Consider the following 25,210-nt stretch of genomic DNA (forward strand, 5'->3'; position numbering starts at 1 on the left):
ATAGGTAAATTTAAATGATCAGAAGCTACTATTAAGGTAGAGATGCGTCAATATATCAAATAAAAATAAAAAAACAATAAATGATGTTGTAAAAGAAAAGGTATTAGTTCTTTTTTAGCAACCTCACGATAACAAGAAGTCTTGACATCCCGACTTGGGTTTTATTGAATTTTTTTCGAAGCAGTTGGGACTCGGATGCCACGTGGAAGGTGACACAACAGAGAGAAACGTCGAACAGAGGATCTGGAAATAGCGGAAATACAGGACACAGTAATTGTTTCCTTCCTACACCACATCCAATAAGGGCGGGTTCCTGTCATTACCAATATCTATCCACGACATCCTTCTCTACAATATCAACCAATCCCACTCTATACTATTTCGATTATTCTGATTAAATTTAAATTGCACTTTCTACTAAGACTCTTTTTCTCCGTCTCTCTATTTCTCTTTGCTAAACTTTCTAATTTATTAAATTTAACTCTTCATTGACGTTGTCCATTAGATAAAATAGAAACTTTTTATAAATTTATTTATATAGATAGTAAATGAGTTTGTTTATTTATTCACTTTTTACAAAAGTCAAAAAGTTCAGTATTATTCATTGCTATATATTTATTATCCTAACGGAACAATCGAGTAAATCCGAGAAAATTTTTTATCAATGAAATTTTCCCATTCAACGTCAGTTAACTGAACAATAATATTTTTTTATACAAAAAAATTCTTATTCAATGGGTATTGTATTTTTTCCACTTCTATTTAATTTTTCACCAACTCAGTCGTTTATTTATTACTATTATGTTTTTTTTTCCGAGAAAAATATAGAATTTATAAATGGCAATAGAAGTTGAACAAAAAATTTTATTATTGATTTTAACTTTGATTGGCAATATTTCTGTGAATAAATCAGATCAATAGACTTCATATATGACGAGTGTAAAATAAATTTAATTTTATACTTTTCAACTCAAATGAAATATATCAAAAAATCAACGGTGTCAAAATTGTAATTATTTTGATAGTTTCCTAATTTTTTTACTTTATTTTTTTCTAAGCCTTCAAACAGCTATAACTCCTAAACTATTGATCTTACAGTAATTTTTAAAGAAACAAAATATGTAGGAAATTTCATTTCCTGAAATTTTGTGTCTCATAAAAATAGTCATATAACCAATAGTTTAGAAGTTACAGCCATTTAACCAAAACATTATCGTATTGCTTGTGTTCAATTGATTTCCCGCACTTAGAACGCCAATACCTTCTAAACTATTGATGCTACTTAATTTTTCACCTGATCAAAAGTTGTAGGAAATTAAATTTCCTTTCCAACGATGTCCCTAAATGCACATTTATCTCAATTATTGGCTAAGATAATCTCAATCTAATAAACAATGATTATCCAAAGTCTTACCCGCACTTTTAATGAATAGAGTATCAGTCCGGCTTACTTTCGAGTGAAAATTATTTAATAACGTTTCATAAAGAATTTAGTGCATCATATTGCAGGAATTCCTACTTGGAAGCATGGAGATTAAGTCTGAGGAAAAAGCGCGAGAAATATTGAAGGAAGAAGTGTGTTGACAGGAACAAGAAAGTAGGCCGTCCTGAGGATTTATTTGTAAGCTCCTCGACCCGAACTGAAGAATACGCAGTCGAGACAAAGAGAAAAAATGGTTAAGAAATAAAAAAGAGTTTGAGAAAAAGCGAGGATGTAATCTTCCCTTACTAAAACATCTTAATGAAAGAACTTCTTTAGTTACTTCCATCTTTAGTTATTTTTCAAATACACCTGTTTCATTATTACTATTTTTATTATTAAACTTAAACCCAGAATTTCAGGCACCAGTAACATGAAAAATAATCTCAACATTATTTCTTAGAAGCTTTTGAAAAATATTTTTTATTCATTTCCCTGTTGTTTGTGGCGCGTAAAATCGAGAGCAATAAATATCGCCGATGCAGCAGCAAGACCCGAGTATTGTTGCGTCGCCGCGAGCCTCCAGTTCGCTAACAAAAGAGAGGGAAAAAAATAACTCTCAATGAATATAAGAGAAAACGAGATATTTTTTACTCCTCTATGTATTTTCATTTCTCTCCCTTTTTTCTCTTTCACACATTATTTCTTGCTATGTCTACTCGTGATAAATGATATATATATAAATTTCAATAAAAGAATTTTATTTTTCAGTTATCCTTCATCATTACCAAACAAACAATTTCGTTTGATTAATACAGGAGGTTAATTCGATAATTCAATTATTTTCCCTGCCTGCCTTCGGGTTTTCGAAAGTATACGGAACACAATAAGTAATTTAATTATTTGATAAATTAAGATTGGAGACCCGAGATTTCAATAAAGTGGACACGTCACGTCCCACTGGCGCCCAACGTGACTAATTTCAATTTTATTGTGTCTTCGGTACACTGATAAAAAAAACGACATAAGCCCACGTTATTTCACTGTTGAAATATTTCCCGGTGTTAGAAAAAAGTTGTTTTAATTTTTAAATATCAGTCCAATCGTATTTCGAATACAAAAAAAATTTTTTCAGATATCTAATAATCGTCTAGATTTATTTGAAAATAAATTGATAGAACACACAGGCGCCGGGATTCTAATAATGATTTAGATTTGTCTATAATGAATAATTCAATTGTCATTGTAATTATCAACATATTATTCATTAGTGTCCCTCATTGAAAGCCTAATTAAAACCTACAATGCTCATTTACTCTAAGCTGTCCAACAACTAAACGGAATACTGTGTTGGACAGAATTTATTAAAACTTTCCACGGCGGATATTGATTGTAAAGAAAAAAAGATAATAATAATTTTCCAATATAACTTTGTAGAATTGTAATTAGTTTTATATCAAACGTAACATCTAAATCTTGTATTACTATACCTATATATAAGAATCTGATTGAGAACAGAACGTTTTACCTGGGAAAGCTTTCGAATCACCTTCTGATCTCGCCAGCGGAAACAATCATCTAGGAAATCCAATTATCCGACTCGGCTTAAAGAGGGTTAAGGCCAGAAAGGAGCAAGTAGCGAGTAGCAACTACAAGAGAAAGATAAATGCTAGATTTTATGTTACACCCAGGAGATAGAGATGCAAGTTACAAAGTTTAAGAAGTTGAATCTGCTGAAATCGGATGTAGACACTGATGTGTGGACACACGAAATTGAATCCTTTCAGGCTTCTCTAAGTTAAACTAAACTACTCAGCTTTTCTTGCCCTTACCAAACACACACCTCACTTACTATTCCATATGTTTGTTACGTTAATTTAACGTTACTAGCTCGCTCAAACGCTGATTCATAAGTTTCATATATTTGTTCAGCGGTTTCAATTAACGAGACAATAAAAAATTAATTCATAATTAATTATAAATTAATATTATATTCTATTTGACTCCGTCTACGTCTCTGATGAATTAAGAATCAAGGGAATATTAAATAAAATGATAAATAGCTCTGTGATGGAATCGCATACAGTAAGCAAAGTGGTCATGTACATTGCAGTTACCATATGTCTAACCGAGACCAGACGGACTAGACTGTGGTAGTCTGGTAACACAGATACTACGTCAGTCTCAGCTTTTATAGAAGCAGCAGCCGTCCAGGCGTCAGCAAGCTCATGAAAATTCGATTGGTAGTCTACTATACTCCACTATACTCTGCATACTAGACCAGAGATTTGTAATTCCCTGCTACGTAAACATCACTTTTGCTAATTATGTTGTTATTAATTATTACTGGCTCTTGATTACTAACTGCGGATTATCATCAAAACCACGTCTTTCATTGTTATTTATCTGGTACTTCAAACAATTTATTGTAATTATTGATACTGATAAAATAGCTGCTTAATTTCATTGAGTATACATTCGCTTCAAATTGAAAGTCACAGAAACTATTTGAATATTTTATTTACCAATTTGAGGCTCATGCGATTCTCTATAAAATTTAAATTCAACTTTTCTATCTAACATGAAAACTTTACGCGGAATGGGTGATTTTATATAAACTTATAGAAACAAATTGAGGTACAATTTATTTTTTTTCCTAAATTTCCTTTGAGTCAAATCGTCAAAAATTTTCCAAAAAACAAATTTTTTTGGCATCGTCGAATCAAATCTTTTGCATAATTTCAAATGTTGAAAAAAAAAAAAAACTTGTTAATATTCAACAATTAATTAAATTTTCACACTCTAACAGTTAATACTTCAATGACAAAATATCAAAAGCACTATTTTGAAATGTCAACGTAACTTTCGACAGCTTTAACTTTTGGAAACTCTGTAAGCTCTTATTCACACGTTACACGAAAAGTCAACCTTGTTATTCGTAAATCTAGCGATAGTTTGTTTGTAAATACTAAATATATATATGTATAAATGTTCACCAATCAACTCAAGCATTAACACACAAAACAATGGATTTATTTACATCAATTTGCCTAACGCTTGTTCGAAATTCAAACACTTTCCAACAAAATAATCAACAATCCCTAATTACTCATCTCACCTATAGATTTAATTAAATGGAACATGTATTTAATCATAATTAGTACGTCAGTAAACTTAAGAAAACAAAACGGCTACTAAAAAAAATAATTCAAGCTAATATTGAACGTTAAATATATATATTTTAAATCCTTTCATAAAAGTTTTATATTAAAAATTTAATATTATATTTTATTATACTTTTTTAATTTCCTCCTTCAATTCAAACAGTACTTAAAAGTAAATATATGTATATATATTTATATGTACAATCTAACTTTAATTACATGTGTTTTGATCTCAGTGACATCACCAAGTTTGTAATTAGTAATTACTATTAGGAACGGGGCGTAACAACCCTTCAAAGCAGCCGAGAGATAATTCAAATAGTTGATCCCTTGATATGTAAATCTAGTCTTCTCATCTCATTATTATCATTTTTAACTTCCCGCTAAGAAAATTGTAAATTTTCAAAAATTCCGCAAGTTATTGCTTTCACCCCGATTTTTGAAAATCGAGTTTTCATCAGATGTCGACGTTTCGAGGATCCTGAGTATAGATTTTGTATGTAATTTGGATTGGATGACTATGGGACTTCCTTAGAAGTAATTTGACGACGATTATAATTTTTTTTCACAACACAGAGGCCTGAGTCTAGATTTTCGAGGAGCTCAAGGAGCTCGAAAAGAGCGGGAAGTTCTGAGGCTGGCCTGCAGGGCCAACGGATGCCCAAATTTTTTTTTTATTTTCCGGCTCGGATTTTATTATTCTCTAATTATTTTTATCGATTAAATTTATTTGTTTTATTTATGTAGCTATATATTAATCTTGACATTTAATTACTTATTTCTATACATATATATATATGAAACGACTGTAATTTAATGTGATACTTTTATTAAAGTGAGATAAATTTTTTAGTTAAAAGAAATATGACAGTCATACGGATAATGCGATAGATAAAAAATGTCAAGCATTCGATCTGCAGTAAATCTTAGTCGTAGAAACCTGATGAAAAATGGTACGTTAAAGTCGACGCGTTAATTTAACGATAAAAAAAATAACTTATTTCTTATCTTGGATATAAATTACTAGTATTGTTATTATTAATTTAATTGAAACTTTAAATTGTAATATCCGGTAAGAATGTAAGTTTAAGTTTAAAATTAAAATAAGTCGGAAACTACTGAATTTTTTTAAAAATTTACAGGAACTTTTTTTATAGGAAATTGAATTTCCTACAATTTTATTTCTATTAATTTTAACTGTAGCTATGATAGTTCAGCCGGAAATTAATTTTTAAGTACGTAATTAATAGAGTGAAAAATTGTCTAGAAATTTTTTGCTTTTTTTACTTAAATCCTGGGTAAATTATTGAAGATACGATAAAAATGTATAAGAGCAAAGTTGTAGAAAATTAAATTTCCTATAAATTTGGTCTTATACATTTTTACTGAATATTTAATATTAACACCAGATATTGACGATAAAGTATTTGATTCATAAATTTGAAAAATTGATCAGATTTAATTTCTTCTCAAATGGCCTGATTATCGAAAATATGATAAAAATGTATATGAATAATATTATAGAAAATTAAATTTGCTACAAAAATGATATCAGTCACTTTTAACCTAAATTCAGTTTCTTTGAAGATATTTAACTTTAAAGAAAAATTTTCTCTAAGATATAAGAGAATATATTTTTGATGTTTAACAAGAAAGGTAATTGTACTTTAACTCATTTAAATTCTTACAATGCATAATCTGAATAAATAACCAGCTTTTATAAATAGTAATTTACAAAGTTGCCTTCAGAGAAGGTAAACTTGATTAAAAGCTCACGTGAGATTACTCTGTCAGGAAAAGTATATAACTTTTATAAAATTACATTTCCCGGAAAAATTACAGAATTACATGAAAGAAAGACTGTAATTTTTTAATGAGGATCATCCGATGTTTTTTAATATATTTTCAAAAGCCTCTGTAATTATTATTTTTACTTGACATTTATTATTATTTATACATTTTTTTTTTTAAACAAAACTCGATGCTTTATATTTTCAGCCTTAATAACGTATATTTCCATTTTTAATAAGTGTGTGTGTGTCACATGTCGCGAGTTGCTACGTCATACTATACACAAAATGAGTAAAAAAAATAACAAACAAACGAGCTGCAGAAAAAAAATATATAAAATGAGACAGACGACGGTGAAAGGCGCGTTATTCAGTTACTTGCGACAAAACTTCACAGCCCAACTTTTATTTTTTGTTTTTATTGCAATAAAATATTTTTTATATTAAACTAAACCTTCAAAAAAATTCCACTCATTTATCGATAAATTATTTTATTTAGTTAATTAGGTAGTACTCCAAAAATATTGAAAACTTTTTACTCAGTTCTATTGTTCGTTAAAATGAATACGCAACTAAAAGTATTAATTTGTGTGGGTGTATATTAAATAACACCTACGCCAGTCAATTTAACGAAATTAGTTATGTTGCATATCAATTTTTTTACGCAATGGAAATTATTATTACTGAAATTCAATAGAAAACTTTTAACTAGAACTCAAACGAAAATTTGATATTATTTTGTTCTGCGCCCCTATTGTGGTTCGCATAAAATTTTTTTTCTGGTTTCAAAAGTTAAAAGTTTTTTTTTCAGTAGCTCGTTTGTTTGCGGATTGAATAAAGAAAAATAACAGCTGACAAATATAAATTTTTTATAGTAACGTTGATATGACAATTTTTGGAATTGAAAAAGAAGTGATGCCTACTCTTGCATAAATACTGCCAAATAATAATTTTTGATTGGAGCTACAGTCAAAAGTACAATCTGAAGTGAATAAACAAAAATTTTTCGAAAAAATGAACGAATCTGCAGATTTGGTATTTTTACATTGATGCCAAAACAAAACTGTGGATTTGATTGTAGTGATTGGACTTTGAATGCATTATAGAATTAAATTATCTAGCTGAAGCGAACTCATACGCAACTACATTAATTACCTTATAGTAAAAAAAAAAAAAATTAGTATCAATAAAATCTAAAACCAAACATTTTATCGAAATTTCATCAAATTTAATCAACTAATTATTGATCAAAGCGCAAGTTTCAAATATTTAATATTAATTAATGGAAAGTTTGTGATGAATGAACTCCGTACCGCACAACTATTTGAACTAATTCAAAACATATTTTGCTGTTCACTGTAGCCGACAAGTTTTTACTTTATTCCACAATTTCATCTCTGAATCTTTAATTTTTTCAAAATTACTTGACATATATTTAAATAAACGATACTAATTACTTAAGAAGTGATTAATAATATACTTAATCCTATCTTAAGGATAATTTGAAGTTCAATCACCAAAGATTAAGACAAAAACATAAAATACCTGATAAAATTAATCTTGACAAGTTTCAAAAGACACACAAGCCTAAGATACTGTTCATTTAATTGCACTCAGACAAAATTAACAATCAAAACTTCAATTGGAATTTAATTTGAACCTCAAAAAAGATACTAACGACTCCCGACTTCTAAACATCTCCAAGATTCTCAAACTTGATATATTGTATATATATATATATATATGATTAGAATTCCTCCGATCTCGCGTCATTCAGGCTAATCAATACTAATTTCCAAATAATTCTCATAACTTAGACTTGGGCCAAAGTTCAAATATCTTGACAACAAATTTGTAAGCATAAAATATATATCATAAATGTCTAATTCTATCATATATTAATTAAATACTTTTTGACATATTTCTGCAATTATTTGCTTAACAATTTGACATGTTAATTAGTCACAATAATTTATAATTAATAGAAAAAAAATGAATTTTGTTTACTGTATACAAGTTTAATTAATTACGGCGTTAATTATTACATTGAAGGTAATTTATTATTAATTAATAATTTTACTGGAAATCAGGTTTGATATATTTGTATTTAATGTGAAATATTAATTTAATAATAATATTTTTTTTATTAATTAGCGGATGTTATTGTTGTTATCATGTCAAGTGGAGTAATTAATTCAATTTAATAAATCTATTTACAGAGAATATTGGTAGTGAAAAATATAAATAAAATAGACGAGAGGTGATTTCGATGGCGAGATATAATAAAAGTTTTTAATAAAAATATCAGTTAAATTATGTTTGTATTTGCGGATACCGGGTTGAACGGGTGTAAAATTCAGTGCAATATAGAGTAGAGTGTAGGGTGAACGTTAATGTTTAACACATTTTAATAATCTTCATAAATGTTGATTGTTATTGTGATTAATTTTATTGTGCATCGTTATTATTAAAATCACGATGTTTTTTTTATTTCATTTTCAGGAATTTCATTAACGTGCAATTATATTATAGTTTACTTATTTTAAAATTCAAATAAAATAATACGGCGGTAAAATTGAAATTTTTGAAATGACTATTTTTCCTTTTCAATCGTTTAAAATGCCTGTAACTTGTAAACTATCAATTTTTCAGTAATTTTGGCAGATACCGAAATTGCAAGAAATTAAATTTTCTATAACTTTGATAAAAATAATTATTCTCGTAGAATCATTTTTTGTAAAGTTACAGCCTTTTGAACACAATGACCTACTGTTGAAAGTATATAATTTTTATCAATACGATCTACACGATTTTCAATAGATAGCGAAGTTGTGGGAAATGAAATTTCCTTTTTGATGATCACCTAAGCTGTCTAATTATCCCCAGCAGTTATTAAGATATCCACCAAATAAACAAACTTTTTTTCGGCTTTGCAAGAAACCAATTTCCGATATGAATAATAAATAAAAATAATAATAATATTGCAGTTGATTGAATAAAAAACAAAAACAAAACTAAAACAAGACCTGAAAGCAATTGGTATAATAAAATTAGGCCATACTTTCTCCGAGTCGAGAGATTACCTCGAGGATTACAAGGCCACCGTACATTCTCTTACAATTCCCCAATAATTTTACCTCAATCTAACTATATATTTTTATTTCCCATTCAATCCAATCCCCCAGTCGCAATTAACATTTATTATATAAACTTTACCTTTGCTCAATTATTAAAGTTTTCGTTTCTAAAATTTTATTTTTATTAATAAAAAAAAATTTGGTCGCCAAAAAAAATTTTAAAAGTTGAATGTGTAAAAATGTTGGCCAAGCACTCGGCTGAGTTTAACCAAAGTACAAATCAAATACTCGTAATCCAAGACTTGGACACTCAAAGAAAAATTACTCGAGTTAAATTCAAGTAAAAATGTTTTTACATCCATATATACACGTAGCCAAAGTAGTAAAATTTTAAAAACTTACACTGACGTTCAGTCCGCCCTCCGTCATGATGACAATTTTCGAGCTTTTTTTTTTTTGTTTATCTATTTATTTATTTTCTGTTCACAATCGACCACTAAACTCAAAATTTCACTCGTCTATTTATTTAAATTCCTTTGCAAGCACAAAAAAAATATAGAAATTAACTAATCGGAGTGTAAAAAATAAATATTATTTTATATAATTTTAAGCGCAATATCATTTTGTATTTAAATAAAAATTCACAGCAGCTAGAGTTGAACGAGAGAGAGAGAGAGTGAAAGAGAATGTATAAAGTGTGATGGTAAAGGTGTAGGTAGAGGTAAAATGGTGCTAGTTGGAAAAGGGTGTACATGGTGTGTAGGGTATCAGGGTGTGCATAACGAGAGAACGGATTACAAACGCGGCAAGGGGGTGGAAATAAATGTGTTGGACGTAACTATATACCAGAGACGAGAGTTAGAGTAAGCTATAGCGAAGAGGCATCAGAGCACGTCACTATTTCAGTTGCTCGTGACTTTGACGAAGATGTATTTCGATCGAACATAAAAATCATGTCGTTGTGCATGTGACAGCCATAAAAAATTTATATTTTTTTTTTGCTATAAAACTTTAGTTACTTTAAATAATTAATCTCGAGTTTGTAATTTTCAATATTTTGTTTACAATACAAACTGAAAAATCGGTAAAAATGAAAATCTAATAATTTTTTAAAAATTCATTTTTTTTAGCTATCAAACTTTTAATTTTAATAAATATTTATCTATTGTAATTTCATGTAAAATTATTCATTACTGAAAAAAAAAAATCTATTTGTTTTAAAATTACAAGAGAAATTCGAAGGTTTTTTTTTTTGGTAAAAAAATGGATTACATATTTTTTAATGAAAAAAAGTGGTGAATTAAATTGGATATTGATATAAGGTCAATTGGACACTTTTAATAGAAAGAGGGAGAGAGTGATTGAGTAAGTGAGAAATCGGCCTTGTTACTGACCTTACTCACGTCACATAAACCCAATACGACCCTCGGCTGAATAAAATCTAACAACGATCCCCTTGTTAGGCCGTGCGATTTTACTTCCGGCCTACATTACCAGACACAAATACAAGTCCACATCAATATAAATATATTAATGGCATATGTGCATATATGATAAATAAATAAATATATATATAAATCAGGAAGTGAAACAAAATAAATCTCAATTTAAATAAATGTCAGTGATATTTAAATATTTATTTACCCAGTCCTTGAGCAACCGGTTTAAGATTTATTTTTAAAAAATTTACTTTCACTTTCTAATGCTCATTGAATAACAAATTATTTATAGAACTCATCAAAAAAATTTTAAAAAAATATTGAATAATAATTGAAATGACAAGTGATACAAATTTAAAATTTGTTGACCTTTCATGTCAGTTCTGTCAATGTCACAAATTGGTAAGTGTTAAAAATGTAAATTTCCGAGGCAAGGCATTTGCACTAGACGCGATAACGTAAAATAGAAGGAAACGAGTTATATTACAATTGCCAGCAATTTGCTCCAGTCAATGCATGTCCACGTTATCACCAGAAACATCAAGTGGGTTTAGTTATCGTCGTGACGAAATTATCAAATAAATAATAATAATAATAAACTATCTATTACTTGTTTTCTTATTTATATAATTATTGCAACCGCGAATTACGTAAATGCCGATGAGTCAAATGATTATTTTTAATAATAAAAAACATATTTTATTAATTCTACGGCTGGAAAAACTTTTACAATAAATTTACTATCCAAAAGTATTTTTTTTTTCACTTTTAAATTAATAGAGCAAAAAGTTTATTTATGTTTACGATTGACAAAAAATAATTCATAAATTTATTTTGAAAACTAAATAAATATCCGTCAAAAAAATTATTTCGAAATTTGAACTTTTACTTGCGATAAAAATGATAAAAAATTTGTGTGTGCAGTAAATAATAAAATATGCATTGCATGTCCATGTTTACACGATTCTGTGATAATGATGGGTAATAATGATGATAAATAGAATTATCAATCCCAAAATTAGAATCCGCTAAAGCTGGTTGATTATAAAATCTAGCATAATCTCATTACCACACAATACTCATCTGGCGAACAAAGCTCTCGAAAAATGAAAAAATGAAAAAAAAATATAAATAAAAGTGAAAGAGCACTCGAGCAGTTTGAAGTGGGTGTGTGCACTGCATTGCGACGATAATACTTTATACATTTCAACAATATTTCTCTCCACTCGTAATTCAATCATCCATCCATAAACAAATCCTATACATATTTTTTATTTATCTCAACATTCGAACCAAAGTTAAACTCATAAGACTATTGACATGTCATTGACGTTTCTCTGCACACGTGACATCTAAATCATCCCTCCGACTCTCGTTTTTACATCAGCTACTCAAACTTTAAAATTTATTTTTTTAATCGGAACTCAAATTTTGTAAATATTTTAAACCAAATAATTATGGAAGAAAAAAAAATATAAAATATTATGTCATATTTATTTTTTCTACTCCAAATTTCACATAAAAATAAATGAACGGAAAGTAAAATCACAAATCACAATTTTTGGAAAATTTACCTCCAGTGGTCACAAAAAAATAAAATTAAAATGAATTTTTGAAATTTAAAATAAGATACTAATTATTTAAAAGTAATTAAAGTTTAAGTGAAAACAAACTAATGAAACTAAAAATAATTTATAATAAAATTGAAATCGCGTATAAACGCGGACGACGAAATCGCGGACGATGCGCGACCATCGGCGCCCGGTAGAGAACTGAATAAGCTGAGTAGAGCTCTGGGTGGCTCTGTAGAACTCTGTGGAGCTACGGAGCTAAACTAGTGTACTGGAGATGTGCCGGCGCGTCGACTCTGCATGCTCTGCACGATTCGAGTAGTACAGAGTGAGTGAAAGAGCGAGCGAGAAGATGAATGAGAGAGTAAACTTTTAAGAGAAAATGAATAGAACAGAGTAAGCGTAGAGCAGAAATACTAAATGACATATATATTATATATGTATACTGTTGGATTGTCTGAATCCTGTGTCCTGTAAAAAGGACTGAATCCTGGTACACTCGCGAGGGAGTCCGCGAATTCAACGCAAAATCTACGGGTTTTACCGGCGCGGCCTATCTCATGCGCAGATCTCTAGTCATATATATATACACCCACATATGTGTTGACGTATATATATATAATAGATGTATACATGTGGGCATGAGTGTAAGAGAGATCAGAAAATAAAAAGAATGGTTTTAAACTCCAATGGACGACGTTATACCTGTTGAATGTGGACCTGACGACAGTTTAACTCTCGCTAGTCTTAAGTTAAAGGGTCTGAGGACAACGTTTCAGTTGTAAGATGATAAAAAAAAATGTTGATAAAATGAGATGAGATTAAGTAGAAGAAAATAAAAAAGTTAAAGTTTTAGGATGAGGATCGGATGAGAAGAGTTGACTGACAAAAGTTAATTAAGATGGGATATTGACAAAGAAAAATAATTAACTAATTTTTTTTTTTTTTACTAATCAGTAATAAAGTAAATTAAAATGTTAGCTGATAATTATAATTTAAAATTATTAATGTAAATGTTAGATGAATAAAAAAATGATAATAAGATCTTTTGTGAGTAAGTATATTTTTGTATTTCAAAAGAACCGCTTCAGGCGACGTGAAAAAGTGCAGTGCTGAGTAGAGAAAGGCTGAGAGAAAGTACATAAGATGTGTGAGAGGCCGAGGGAGAGGGAGAAGGAGGGAAAGAGTTAGAGAAGGAGAATAAGGAAGAGGAGTAGGACCGCAGCAGCATCGCAGAAGATCAAAAAGCCCTCGGGCGGATTCTTGTGGGTGCCAAAGAGCGCCAACGAGGGATAGCAAGAGCAGAGAACTGAGGAGCGAAGGAACGACGGATGGAAGGCAAATGAACCAAACACCCGGCGGGCAGATCGCCCGCGCGGTCTCAAAGGGAAGACTACTGCGTTAATTTCTCGACACCTGCCTTCAGGACAATTGAATTACTTTTTAACTTTTGTAGATCAAAGGCTTCATATTTAAACAATTTAACCAATTTTCCCCAGTTTCTGTGCCGCTGTCTGGACTGGTGCTTCAGGAACCGAGACAACCCAAATAAAAAATACGATCGTCTAATGATTGTTAGCTTGTGGGTTTTTTGTTAAAGTAAATTTTTTTATCGAGACCGAGTTATGTAAATGTAACGTAGCAGGAAAAGTTTATTTACTTACATAGAGCCAACAAACTGAGTAAATGTGTAAAGCAAGTGGGTGTATAGACACAAGTAAAGTAAAGCTCTGGTACTGGTACTGGCACTGTTACTGGTACTGGTACTGGTACATAGTGATGTCAGTGTGTCTAAGCGATCAGGAGAAGCAATTTCGGGTTTATAGCCGCACGTGCAGCTCGTCCAGAACCCACTCAAGAAACTGCATATTGCTCGTGCCCGGTAATCGATATTTGATTCGCCCATCGATATACACATACCTAATACACTGACTACAGACTACATGACTACAAGACAGTTCCACACGATCGACTCGCGATCACCAATTTAATCTTCTTCTTTATTTATTTATTTATTTTTTTTTTTTAAAACAAAGTATCAAACAAAAATCACGTATGCATTCAAATGTCTAATTTACTCTGTAGTTGATCTGAAAAAAAATTCCCAATGGACCTCGATATCAAGAGCAAGGAAATAAAAATAAAAATATATAAAATGTATAACGCATGAGGTAGGAGTTGATAAATAAGCCCGAGGCGAGAGTGGATGAGAAAGAGAAGCAACAAACAAGAGTCAGGTAAACAGAGGCGTCACTTGGTGATTTTTCAACACTTTAGGGCATTTTCATTGTTATTCTATTGGTTTTATTTTTGTAATACTTATTTTAGTAGGCACCCGTGCCCAGGTTCGCCACCGCGATCGTGTAAAATCGCAAGCAATAAGCCCCAAATCGTGCTCCGAATACCCGATTCATCTCTCAGCTCAACGCTATTGCCCTTCCTCGGCAGTTCCTGGTCCAGTTTAATACTTTTTCACAGCTCCTATCGATGAGCTGCCGTTTTATTCAACTTTTGGCCCATTCCACATTTTTTTCACACCGCATAAACTTTTTGTCCGAGTAAATCAACGGGTCCGATTTATTCACTCGCGAAAATACACCGCGACTCCGCATACAAGATGCAACCAACAGAAATTTAATTTCGTAATTTCTTGTTATGTTTTATTAACCAAATTACTGACAGCAGAATTATTGTTTATAGTAATGGGTTTTGCGATGCTTGTAACTTTAGACAAATTGATACTGAAGCCATAAATGCTTCTGCACGAAATTTAATGACAGAGAAATTTGATTAGTTAATCAATTGCACGTCTATGTTATAATTAACATGTCTAAAATGATGGAAGCTTTATAAACTAGTAATTATAGCTGCTATTACATCTAACTATTATATTATTAAATAAAGCGAAGGCGAAATAAATTGCTTATTAATTTAGAAAAATAAAAAATTTGTATTAAACATAATGGAGACGAGAAAATTTTCTTATTAAATTTCTGAAGTGACCTATTTTACCCCGAGTATTTAATATCAGAAACTCACAATAATTATATATTGTGATATTTCTATGCGAAACTATTTTTTATTTTGACATTATTTTTGCGACAATGCGAAGCTTTCCGTGAAATTTTTAGTTTAAACTAAATAATGCAGCTTAAATCCGCTAGGATTTTTTTAGCTGATGCTCTACTTTGGTTCATATAAAATAAATATACATATATTTATGTAAAATAATAAATATGAATAAAATAAATCGATTGATATTGCTCGTACAGATATAATATCAAATCCATACACATTTTTCTCATGCTTTCTGCGCTAGAAAGCGCGATCTCGTAAAAAGCCTTTCTGCATCCCAGTCATATCAGTCGCAGAAATATTCAGAACAACTCGCGAAAATATATGTATATATAATATATATAATGCATCACATGCCTTTGGATTGCGAATTTAAATCAATCTCAGCCTCAAGCCATAAAGTAAAAATTAATAAAAAAATCTAAATTAATTCCAGTCACCAAAAAAAAAAAATTAGTCATTGCAGATTTTTTTTTTTAATAAATCTAATTTGAGTGAAAGAATAAACAATCCTGTGGTCAAATAAATACAAAGGGTGGAAGTAATAATCCCGAAGACCTTGCTTTTAAGAAGGGTGAGATTTACAGAGAAAATATTTGATTGTGAATAGAAATAGATAGGAGTAGAGAGAAAAATGAGCTCACGTGTCGGATTTAGTCGACGCTTTGACCACGTACAAATGCTTAAGACCCCACTGCGAAGGTATTCTTCAAGAGCTTCCATATAGACCTGGGAATTTATAATGTAAAGTACACGTAGACTTAAACTCCTGGGAGTAACCATGATATTCTATACTCTATACACCCTAAGCCCTACACCTTACACCTTGCACCCTGCTCCCTTCAACTCGAAACCTTCTTTTTATTTTTTTGTCCCAGTACCTCTTTTAGTTTTTTCTAAGCTGTGCTGCTTTTTTATCTTTGGCTTATGAATATTTCAGCGAATCTCTCGGGAGATATCGCGAATAAATGATCACCTTTCATGTTTCGTTTTGAAAGCTTTTTTTTATTATTTTATTATAATTATTATTGTTATTGTTATTGCTATTGCTATTATTAATGGAACCGTAAAATTTACGATGATGATGCAGACGTTGTAGTAAATAATTCAATACTTTTCGGCTATTAATATTAATCGATTGCAATAAATTTTTTAAGCTAATGGAAAAAGGTTTTTTGATCTTACGATTTGTCGTTAAAAATGCGGTATACTGCTTTACTTAGGCTGCAACAGCAGATAGGAGAGACGGTAATAACGGCGAGTACTTATGCTGCTGAAAGTTTTCCGATGATGGACTAAAAGCAAGTAGTAGTCTTTAAGTGAGTATACATTAGCTGTATAATTATCAACGATTTTATGGAAATAATTATTTTTTTAATCATACGTATTATGAAATAATGACAGGAAAAACTTTAAATGCACGACCCGCCCATAGAAATATAAGGGAATATTTTTAAAAATATATTAATATTTTAGATATCCAAATTTTGATTATGAAAAAAACCTAATCGCGATTTTTACCCCAGATATATTTTTATCTCCATGAAAAAACGATCTGAGAAATTTACACTTCAGACGCCCGTACAATTTTGAATACTTTAAAAATTTTAAGTTCGCATTGACCTCCATTTTATTTAATACCATTCTCAAAAATAATAAAAAAAAAATTTACGATAAATATTATTGAAATAACAAAAATAACTAGCGTTATTATCAATAGTAAGTTAATAATAGTAAAATAAAATGAGGGTATAAAAGTAAAATACATATATACGGTATATATATATAAAGGTGAGAATGTATAATATCTCGAACTGAAAAGGAAAATATCTTTCCAGACGATTGCGTGTTATCTTAGCACAGAGCGAGTCTGAATAGAGAGGTCGGACTTGGCGATAAAGTCAAATGGAATTCAGAAATGGGGTGAGGATCCCATGCACACAATAACGTCGACCCGTTACCTATTATATAATAGTCTCGCTAGCAGTCCACACACTGACACTCCCACCCAACCAACCACCCACAGCCAAGTGGAGCCCCAAGTATTATAAGACCGACTACTTGAGCAAAAGCTGCGTCAACTAGACGAATAGCTGATGCTGTTACAATCTCGAGCCTCAATTAAACATTACCAGTCAGCATTATACTTACAGTACTCTGACATTGTCCACTGAATACTCTGTACTCTGTACTCTGTACTCTGTACTCAGTAGTATACTTTGACTTTTTTTTTTTTTCATCTACAAACATGAACTTGATATTTAACTCAATTTAATTAAATATTAAGTTTAATCAAAAGTTATGCCTGTACATTTGTCATTGTTTGTGTTTCATTTGTTTAATCCAATTGTTTTGTTTGCTTTCTCTTGATTAACGCTCTAGTTTAACTGAATATAAATTTAATTAATTATCATTTAAAAATATTAATACAAGAGCTTATAATTTTTTTTCTCTGTAAAAGTTCTGGGTTAATTTTAAATAATAAATATAGCGAGTATGTATTATTTTTAATGCTTATTTAATATTCTGACAATGTTCAGAACATAATAAGCTTTTGGTTTTATATAATTTTGAAATAAAGCTGATGGAAATTTAATTTTTCTCGTTGTAAGTACTCGTGTGTTACTTAAAAATTTTATTATTTATAAGAACGGCATTCATGGTAATGTCGAAAATTAATTTAATTTAATAGAAATAATCAGAGTAATTTTTCTTTATGTATGGAAATAAAAGTACAGGCCACTGGGTAATTTATAAAAAAAAAAAAATTATAAAATGATTTCTTTTTAATAATTTACTGAGACAAATTTTAAAAGTACGTAATTCAAACTTTAAAATTCAATAAATAAACAAAGAGAATTTATTAAATGTAATTACAGAGAAAAAAAAAGTTATTACGCTTTTACTCTAGCATAAATATTTAAAGAATAAAAACACTATGGTCAAGGCAAAATATAAGTGTAAATATAGATTAAAATGTAAAACTTTAGCTGTTAGAGTAATATAGAGGGAACCGTGGGAATAAACAGACGTCAGAAGTTATATAACACTTGTAAAGAAAAGTCTTAACATTTGAAGCAACGATTTTTCGCGTCGCTACATATTTTATTTACTTTTTCATTTTCTTCAATATTCTGTGACCACTCAAACGACCGCCCGAGTCCATTTGACGACAGGAATATTAAAAAAAAAAATCTCCAGCGAATAACTCAGATTTAACCGTCAGCTCAAGACTCAATACTTTTTATTCCCGTACTTGGTATATATTTTTTATTTCATTTTCAGTTCCTTTAAGATTTTCTGGAAAGTCAACGGCGTGTGGTGCTTTGGCACAACGAAGGAGAAGAGGTGGGATCAAAGCTCGAGGAAATACTCTACCCTGCAGATAGACCGGCATAAGAACCAGCAGTAGAATAGAACCAGTAGAAGCATAAGAGAGTAACGGAGTAACAGTAACAGAGTTGCACATACAAGAACCTCAGAAAACCACTTCTCAACGGATTCCACGGTGCTTTGAAGAGACCAAGCTCTACCAAAGGTTCCTACCTTCCACAAGAACGATCATTCTATGCTATTTCAAACGTAAGAGCCAACCCTTTACCGTAATACTCGCTCCCATTACTATTTATACTTTCTCTAATGTTGTATTTTATCAAATATCTATTTTTCATAACCGTAATTTATAATTTATAATTTTTACGTCCAAGATTAAAGCTTCGCGTCATATATCTGAGGGAATAATTTATTTGTATTACTTATTATTATCGTACATAATTCATTTTCATTCATTTTTAATTTACAAAAAAAAACTCGAGCGAAAAGAGAAATAAAAAAATTTTTTTTAATTTTTTTAAAGAAAAAAAAATTCAAAAATTTGTAAAAAAAATCACCCTGAATCTTTATAAATTTATTTTTATAAGTCTGAAATGATACCCAACAAAAGTTAATTTTTGTAACAAAAGCCTTTTCATAAAAGAAGGAAAAAAATATAAATTGAAGTTTAATTTATCAAAAGCTCTACCTAAAAAATATAATTTAAATAAAAGTTTCCCAATTAACCAAACTCGTTGTCATCTTTCATCAACACCCCAAATTAATTTTAAATAACGACGGAAAATATAAAACACAATGGAAAGCAAAGCAAAGCAAAGCAAGGTCACTAATAAACGAGAAAACGTTTATGTATAATTTTAAAATGCAAAGACAAAGTTAAAGCGCATATTAATATACATAGACATATAAAATATGTACATTTGAATGATACAACAAAGCGTCTCTATTCTGCATGAGCTCCAGTGAGCGTCAGACAGCGGAGCTTTTCACGCTTTTGGAAGTGACCGTATCCACTATCCAGAATCTGCGGTCCACTCTCTGGTATGCAGCTATCAGACTGACTCGCATTACCTTTTGGCGAGTGGAGTGTGGAGAAGATATATACATATGTATAGAAACACATGGATGGCGGACACGTTTCTGGATGGCGGTTCCGAGTGGCAAAGAACGGATCTGCTCTGTGTATCATAAGTACCATCACACCTCTGGTCTAACTATCTCAATCCATGTATGAGGATCCAAAGCGACAGCAGAACCTCATTCTACTCTACCTCAGTGTGTCCAGTCGTTTCTACTATCGTTCTATCCCTTGCGACTATACGCGTCGTAGCATTTAATAGTATGACCAACAAGCAACGAGCAACGACCAAAGACGAGCAACTATCAAGTCAATTTAAAGCTCATCGACCGAAACATCATCTACATCATACTTCACCTATTCCTATACCTCAACCTCAACCTCTACTTCTACCTCTACCTCTACCTTTACTACTGATAGCTAAGTAACCACCGCGGCCTCGTTTGATAATCAATGTCATCATCGATTAGTCCCACTTACAAAGGGTTAGAAAGCACTTACACCTACACAGCACACATCTTAAGCTTCCTAAAGTATTTATCAGAGGTATTTACTTTTTAAAACGCCTGGACTATATTATTTATGGGCTATCAAAGGTCAAGGTGTTTTATTTTTATCAATACTTTTGTGGATAGAATATTTTTTAATTATTATTGAAATTACTCAGAAGTTATTAATTTTTGGTGAATTTTTTCTGATACTTTTTTGTAGGAAATTTTATTCTCTACAAATTTTGTAATGGATAATTTTGTCGTATTTCTGACAGTTTAGCTAGAAATTTAATTTAAAGAATATTATGTGGGGGAGATCGAGGCACGATGTGATTTCGTTATGAAAAAATTTCCGGGTCATGACGGCCTCCCTAAACAGGTAATTATTTTTCGCGGCGTTTGAGCATCGGATACAAGATCTATATTGATCTATCTCTAACAAATTCATCATCAAATTTTTTTAAATTTAAATTCTGGCAAATATTTAAGAGATACGACAAAAAATTACATAGACAATTTCGTTTAAAATCTTGTTTTGTACAAAAAATATAAAGTTTACTTTATACACCAAAGTATAGTTTAAAAGTAATTTAAGTTTTTTAAGTGTAAAGTGTAAAGAGTCAAGTACGGACTATTTTCGAGATGGTTATTTTTTATGTAGTGAGACTCGTAGAAGGGAAAAGGGAAAAAATTTTATAAGCGATAAAAAAAAAGGTCAAAGTGCATATTGGTATCGAAAGTATCATTAAAATGCCAATCTCGATTTTGAACTGTGGGCAAGTCTTTTGATGACTCTTCACCCCAGAACATGCGATCGACCTGACCGTTATATGTGTGTATGAGTGTCCAGGTGTGTGTGCTGGGGGATACAGTAACAATTTATGAACGATACGCGGTTCTAACGGCAACGTGGTCGACATTACTCGATATGTATTTAAAGGGTGTATTTATGCAAAATATTCCCATAAAAAATAGTTTATTGGTAAACTTTTATAAAAAATTAAAAAAAAATTCATAAACTTTCTTCTAAAAAAAAGCTTTAGTGGCCACCTCAAATATCCAATTACTTTTTTTTTATCACTGACATACCGTAAATTAAATATCAAATTATTAATTATTCCAGTGCCCTCATTTTTCGATCTACAAATTTTTAATTTCACTGATAGTAATTTTTACAATAACGGTACTAATAATAACAATAGCAATTTATACAAGATTAAGACGACTGAACTGTAAATTAAACAACCGACGCTGAACAAGACGTATTTTAATTATTGTTTCATTTTTATTCCTTCAAAGGAAAAAATTTAAATTGCAACTCACAATTTAATCATGTTATTTTATAGTCGCGGCAAATAAAAAAATAAAGTATTTATTATTGTAATGAATTAGCAGGATAGATGAAACAACCTCATTAAATTATGTACAAAAGACCCGAGCTTATTCAGCATTTTACTAAAAAACACAAAAATAAAAGTACAAGATAAAGAATAAAAATAAAATATAAAGTAGACAAGAGTTCATCCGAGTACTAAAGAATGATATTCTAGAGTAAATGTATGAACTAATTGAAATTCGATTCGAGCATTGCATTCTCAAATAGTAAACGTAACAAACGAACCATCAGATGAACCACCGCCGCGTATGCTATTCTCAAATGTCCGCTATTCATCGGAATGTTAAATCATGGAAATCAGATACAGTGAGACGGACACGAAGAGACCGAATATGACCCCTATATTTCAAACTTCATTCGCTTTCATCATATATATGATGATCTGACAACTAATCACGATTCCAATAGATTTGTTTTCTGTTCTTTTTTTTCTATAGTTTATCATCTAGAAAAAATATTATAATATTTATCTTGGCGCGTAGTTTAAAAACTAAAAATTATTATTTTTACAATTTGCATGCTCGAGTTATAAAAATAATTATTTGACCCGTAAAAAAAAATTTACATTCCAAATCGTTATTTTTTCCATCCAACAGAAGGAAACAACAAAAATTTATTATTTTTATCGAAATTATTCCCCTTTTTTATTGTCTTTGAATTCCAATACCAAAAAAGTGAATTTTCATGTCCCATTTTTTCCGGGTTTTTTAAAAAATTTGAAATTATTAATTAAAGATGAAGTTAATTGATAAATTATAATTAAATTAATTAAATGAAATAGATGGATTGGAATCAATTAACAAGACAAATTACAATTAAACATTATGATAATCTCAAAGGGAATCAATTGTTAAAGTAGTACCAGCGGATTGCCGTAATAAAGGGCATGTGTGTGTGTGTTTATGTTTGCTAACTGAGAATAGAAGAGCATCAACATAACACCAAAGCGGTTACAGTATTTTGTACACACTAAACACAACAGAACATATCAGTGGATGAAATAGAATGGATTAGCGTGTTGGTGGCCCTTGCGGGGGCCATTCCTCACGCTAATGAGATGCTCCGTTGATCCTGCCCGCTGACTCGGCCCCTATGCACCCAACGCGTCTATCACCGCGGACATGTGTGTGCCATCGCTTTGCTTTACTTGCCAAGCTACCAACTGAAACCATTACTATTAATATCAACGCAATCACCCGCGCCTCTGAGTTATGTAACAGGCACAAAATTACGAGTGCGCAGAATATAATGGAGAATTTTGTTTTTCTTTTTTTAGTAAATTTATAGCGTAGTAAATAGTGAATGATGAATAATAAATTTTTTTTATTAAAAAATTTCTAGATGAATCTTTGCGTACTTACACTTGACCCGGTTGAGGAAAATATTTTACACAAAATAATAAGTATAAGTAACATTCTTTGCCTTCTCGTGTACCTTAAAAGACGTTTTATGCTTGAAAGCGAATGAACGCATCCGCTATTACTTTGTCATCTTCTTTTATCCCTCGCTCAAAGAATTATTAATTTTCCCTCGCTTTTTACATCACAGAAGATATAATACACTATTTGTAATAGAAAATAAGAGTATGCAATATTTAATAATGCATGTCAAAGTTCAAAAGTTGACATACTTTTTTTAAATCATTTTATTTTGTAACCGACGAAAAAATAAATAATAAAATTTGTTTGCATTGTATTTCATTTATAAATGCCATTAAATTGTAACTGAGAGGCTGGATGGTTTTAAAGTAAAACTGAAAACCACTCGAACAATATCGCTCGGGCCATTAACCCGACTGAAAAATATCCACTTCTTTCCTCTTCCGTTTTTTTATTATTTATAATTTTTTTTTTCTTTTTATTCTCTTTTTCGTACAATATCGAAAGCATTTCGGGTCGGAGTTATGGAGCAGTTATTGGTACAGCCGTGCCCGACTCATCGATGTCACGATGTGATTAACGCTCATTTTTTTTTATTCTTTACCAATAACGTTATTGGAGCGCTGACCCTATTGCTAAATGTTTTCCATATACAAATTTATTTATTGATACATTAATATTCTTTCAAATATCCTCACTATTTTTTATCAATAAAATTGAAATATTATTTTTAAACAGAAAAACTTCAATTTAATTCCCGTAGACGCTCATTAAAAAGGAATCGAATTTCCCACAACTTTGGTCTCTCCGAAAAAAAATTTTTGAATCATTCATTCAAAAGTTACAGACTCTCAAAAAATTTCATAGTTTTTTAAACAATTTCAGTGACTTTAAAAATTAAAACAGCTATATCTTCTAAACTATTGATCCTAGATTAATTTTTACTGATACAAAAATTATAGACAATTAAATTTTCTATAATTTTTATACCATGCAAAATTTTGATAAAATCAATAGTTTAAAAGTTACAGCCCTGTGAAGATTCCCATATTTTTTTTTTTTAATTTAATTATTTTCTCATGTTTCGAGCAATTTAATTAACGTAATTTTTTAATTAAACCGCACTCATAATAAATTTAATTCTCCACCTATCTAACGACTTGTATTAATTAAGATAATGCCGAATTAAAATAAATAGAACAATAGTTTTATAAAAAAAAGTAATTATTTAAAATTTAAAATAATTTAATCCAAAGAATTGTTTTTATACTCATTAAAGTGGTTGTCGTTGTTGTAAAACGAGCTAGAGAACAGTAATGGAGGTGGTAAAACTTAATTAAAACTTAGCAAAGGTATAGCCTCATTTACGTTTACGATTTTTCGACACGAGACTCACAACAGTCGAAATAAATATATTTTTAACCTCCAGTATCATCACAACCCTCTTAATTAATTTTCCCACGGAAATTTAAAATTTTAAGGTTCATAAATTAAAAATATTATTACCCCAAAAAACTAAAAAATAATAACAATGATAATTGTTTTCACTTATTAAATATTCAAGCATTAAAATGTATTATTTTATTTTTTATTTTTAAGTTTTTACGAGCAGACCGACTGCTGGCTGTTTGAATTAAAATCTCTATTCTGCGTAGATTTTATCATCTTAGCAAATGACCCAGTGAAAAATTTGCATATGTATATAAATGTTCCTCCGACTGTTAGGATATCCGTGGGTTCACTTGGCTAGTGGATATGGACAGTAATGGCCAGACGTGGTTACTACCGGGAATGCAATCTGTTATTCCCAAACCAGAGAACAAAATGTTCAGAAAAAAATTTAAAGAATAAAATGTGAATAGAAATAAAATCCGTTAGTTTACAAAGAAAGCTCTAATTTTTTCTTCTGGTATGCTAATGATGTTGTAAATTTAAAACATGAGAAAATTTTTTAATTTTAAATTCTATTCAAACACGGAAAAAAATTAATCGTGAAT

General features: G+C 30.2%; 2 protein-coding genes and 1 long non-coding RNA gene across 7 annotated transcripts in view; 1 reads left to right on the forward strand and 2 right to left on the reverse strand.

Annotated features, from left to right (window-relative positions):
* The window catches only part of LOC130669052 (uncharacterized protein C05D11.1-like), a 230,564-nt gene that overhangs the window by 129,818 nt on the left and 75,536 nt on the right, over positions 1 to 25,210 (reverse strand). The window lies entirely within an intron of this gene.
* The window catches only part of LOC130669055 (venom dipeptidyl peptidase 4-like), a 152,133-nt gene that overhangs the window by 119,061 nt on the left and 7,862 nt on the right, over positions 1 to 25,210 (reverse strand). The window contains exons 1-2 of one of the 3 annotated variants that reach the window (XM_057471728.1): positions 12,465 to 12,709; positions 9,854 to 9,985 (exon numbers count right to left, since the gene is read on the reverse strand). The exons of the other annotated variants lie outside the window; for them this stretch is intronic. Of the exons in view, the coding sequence (XP_057327711.1) occupies positions 9,854 to 9,880 (27 nt within the window). The 5' untranslated portion in view covers positions 9,881 to 9,985; positions 12,465 to 12,709. Of the gene's footprint in view, positions 1 to 9,853; positions 9,986 to 12,464; positions 12,710 to 25,210 lie in introns of those variants that run through there. 3 annotated transcript variants of the gene reach the window in all.
* LOC130669070 (uncharacterized) overlaps positions 1 to 25,210 on the forward strand; it is a 135,981-nt gene that overhangs the window by 109,336 nt on the left and 1,435 nt on the right. For 2 of the 3 annotated variants that reach the window (XR_008990117.1, XR_008990118.1), the window contains exon 3: positions 18,822 to 19,118. This is a non-coding gene — a long non-coding RNA (uncharacterized LOC130669070). Of the gene's footprint in view, positions 1 to 18,821; positions 19,426 to 25,210 lie in introns of those variants that run through there. The other variant, XR_008990116.1, reaches the window with a different exon arrangement.

Source organism: Microplitis mediator, chromosome 5 (assembly GCF_029852145.1).
Source record: "Microplitis mediator isolate UGA2020A chromosome 5, iyMicMedi2.1, whole genome shotgun sequence".
Classification (NCBI taxonomy): Eukaryota; Metazoa; Arthropoda; class Insecta; order Hymenoptera; family Braconidae; genus Microplitis; species Microplitis mediator.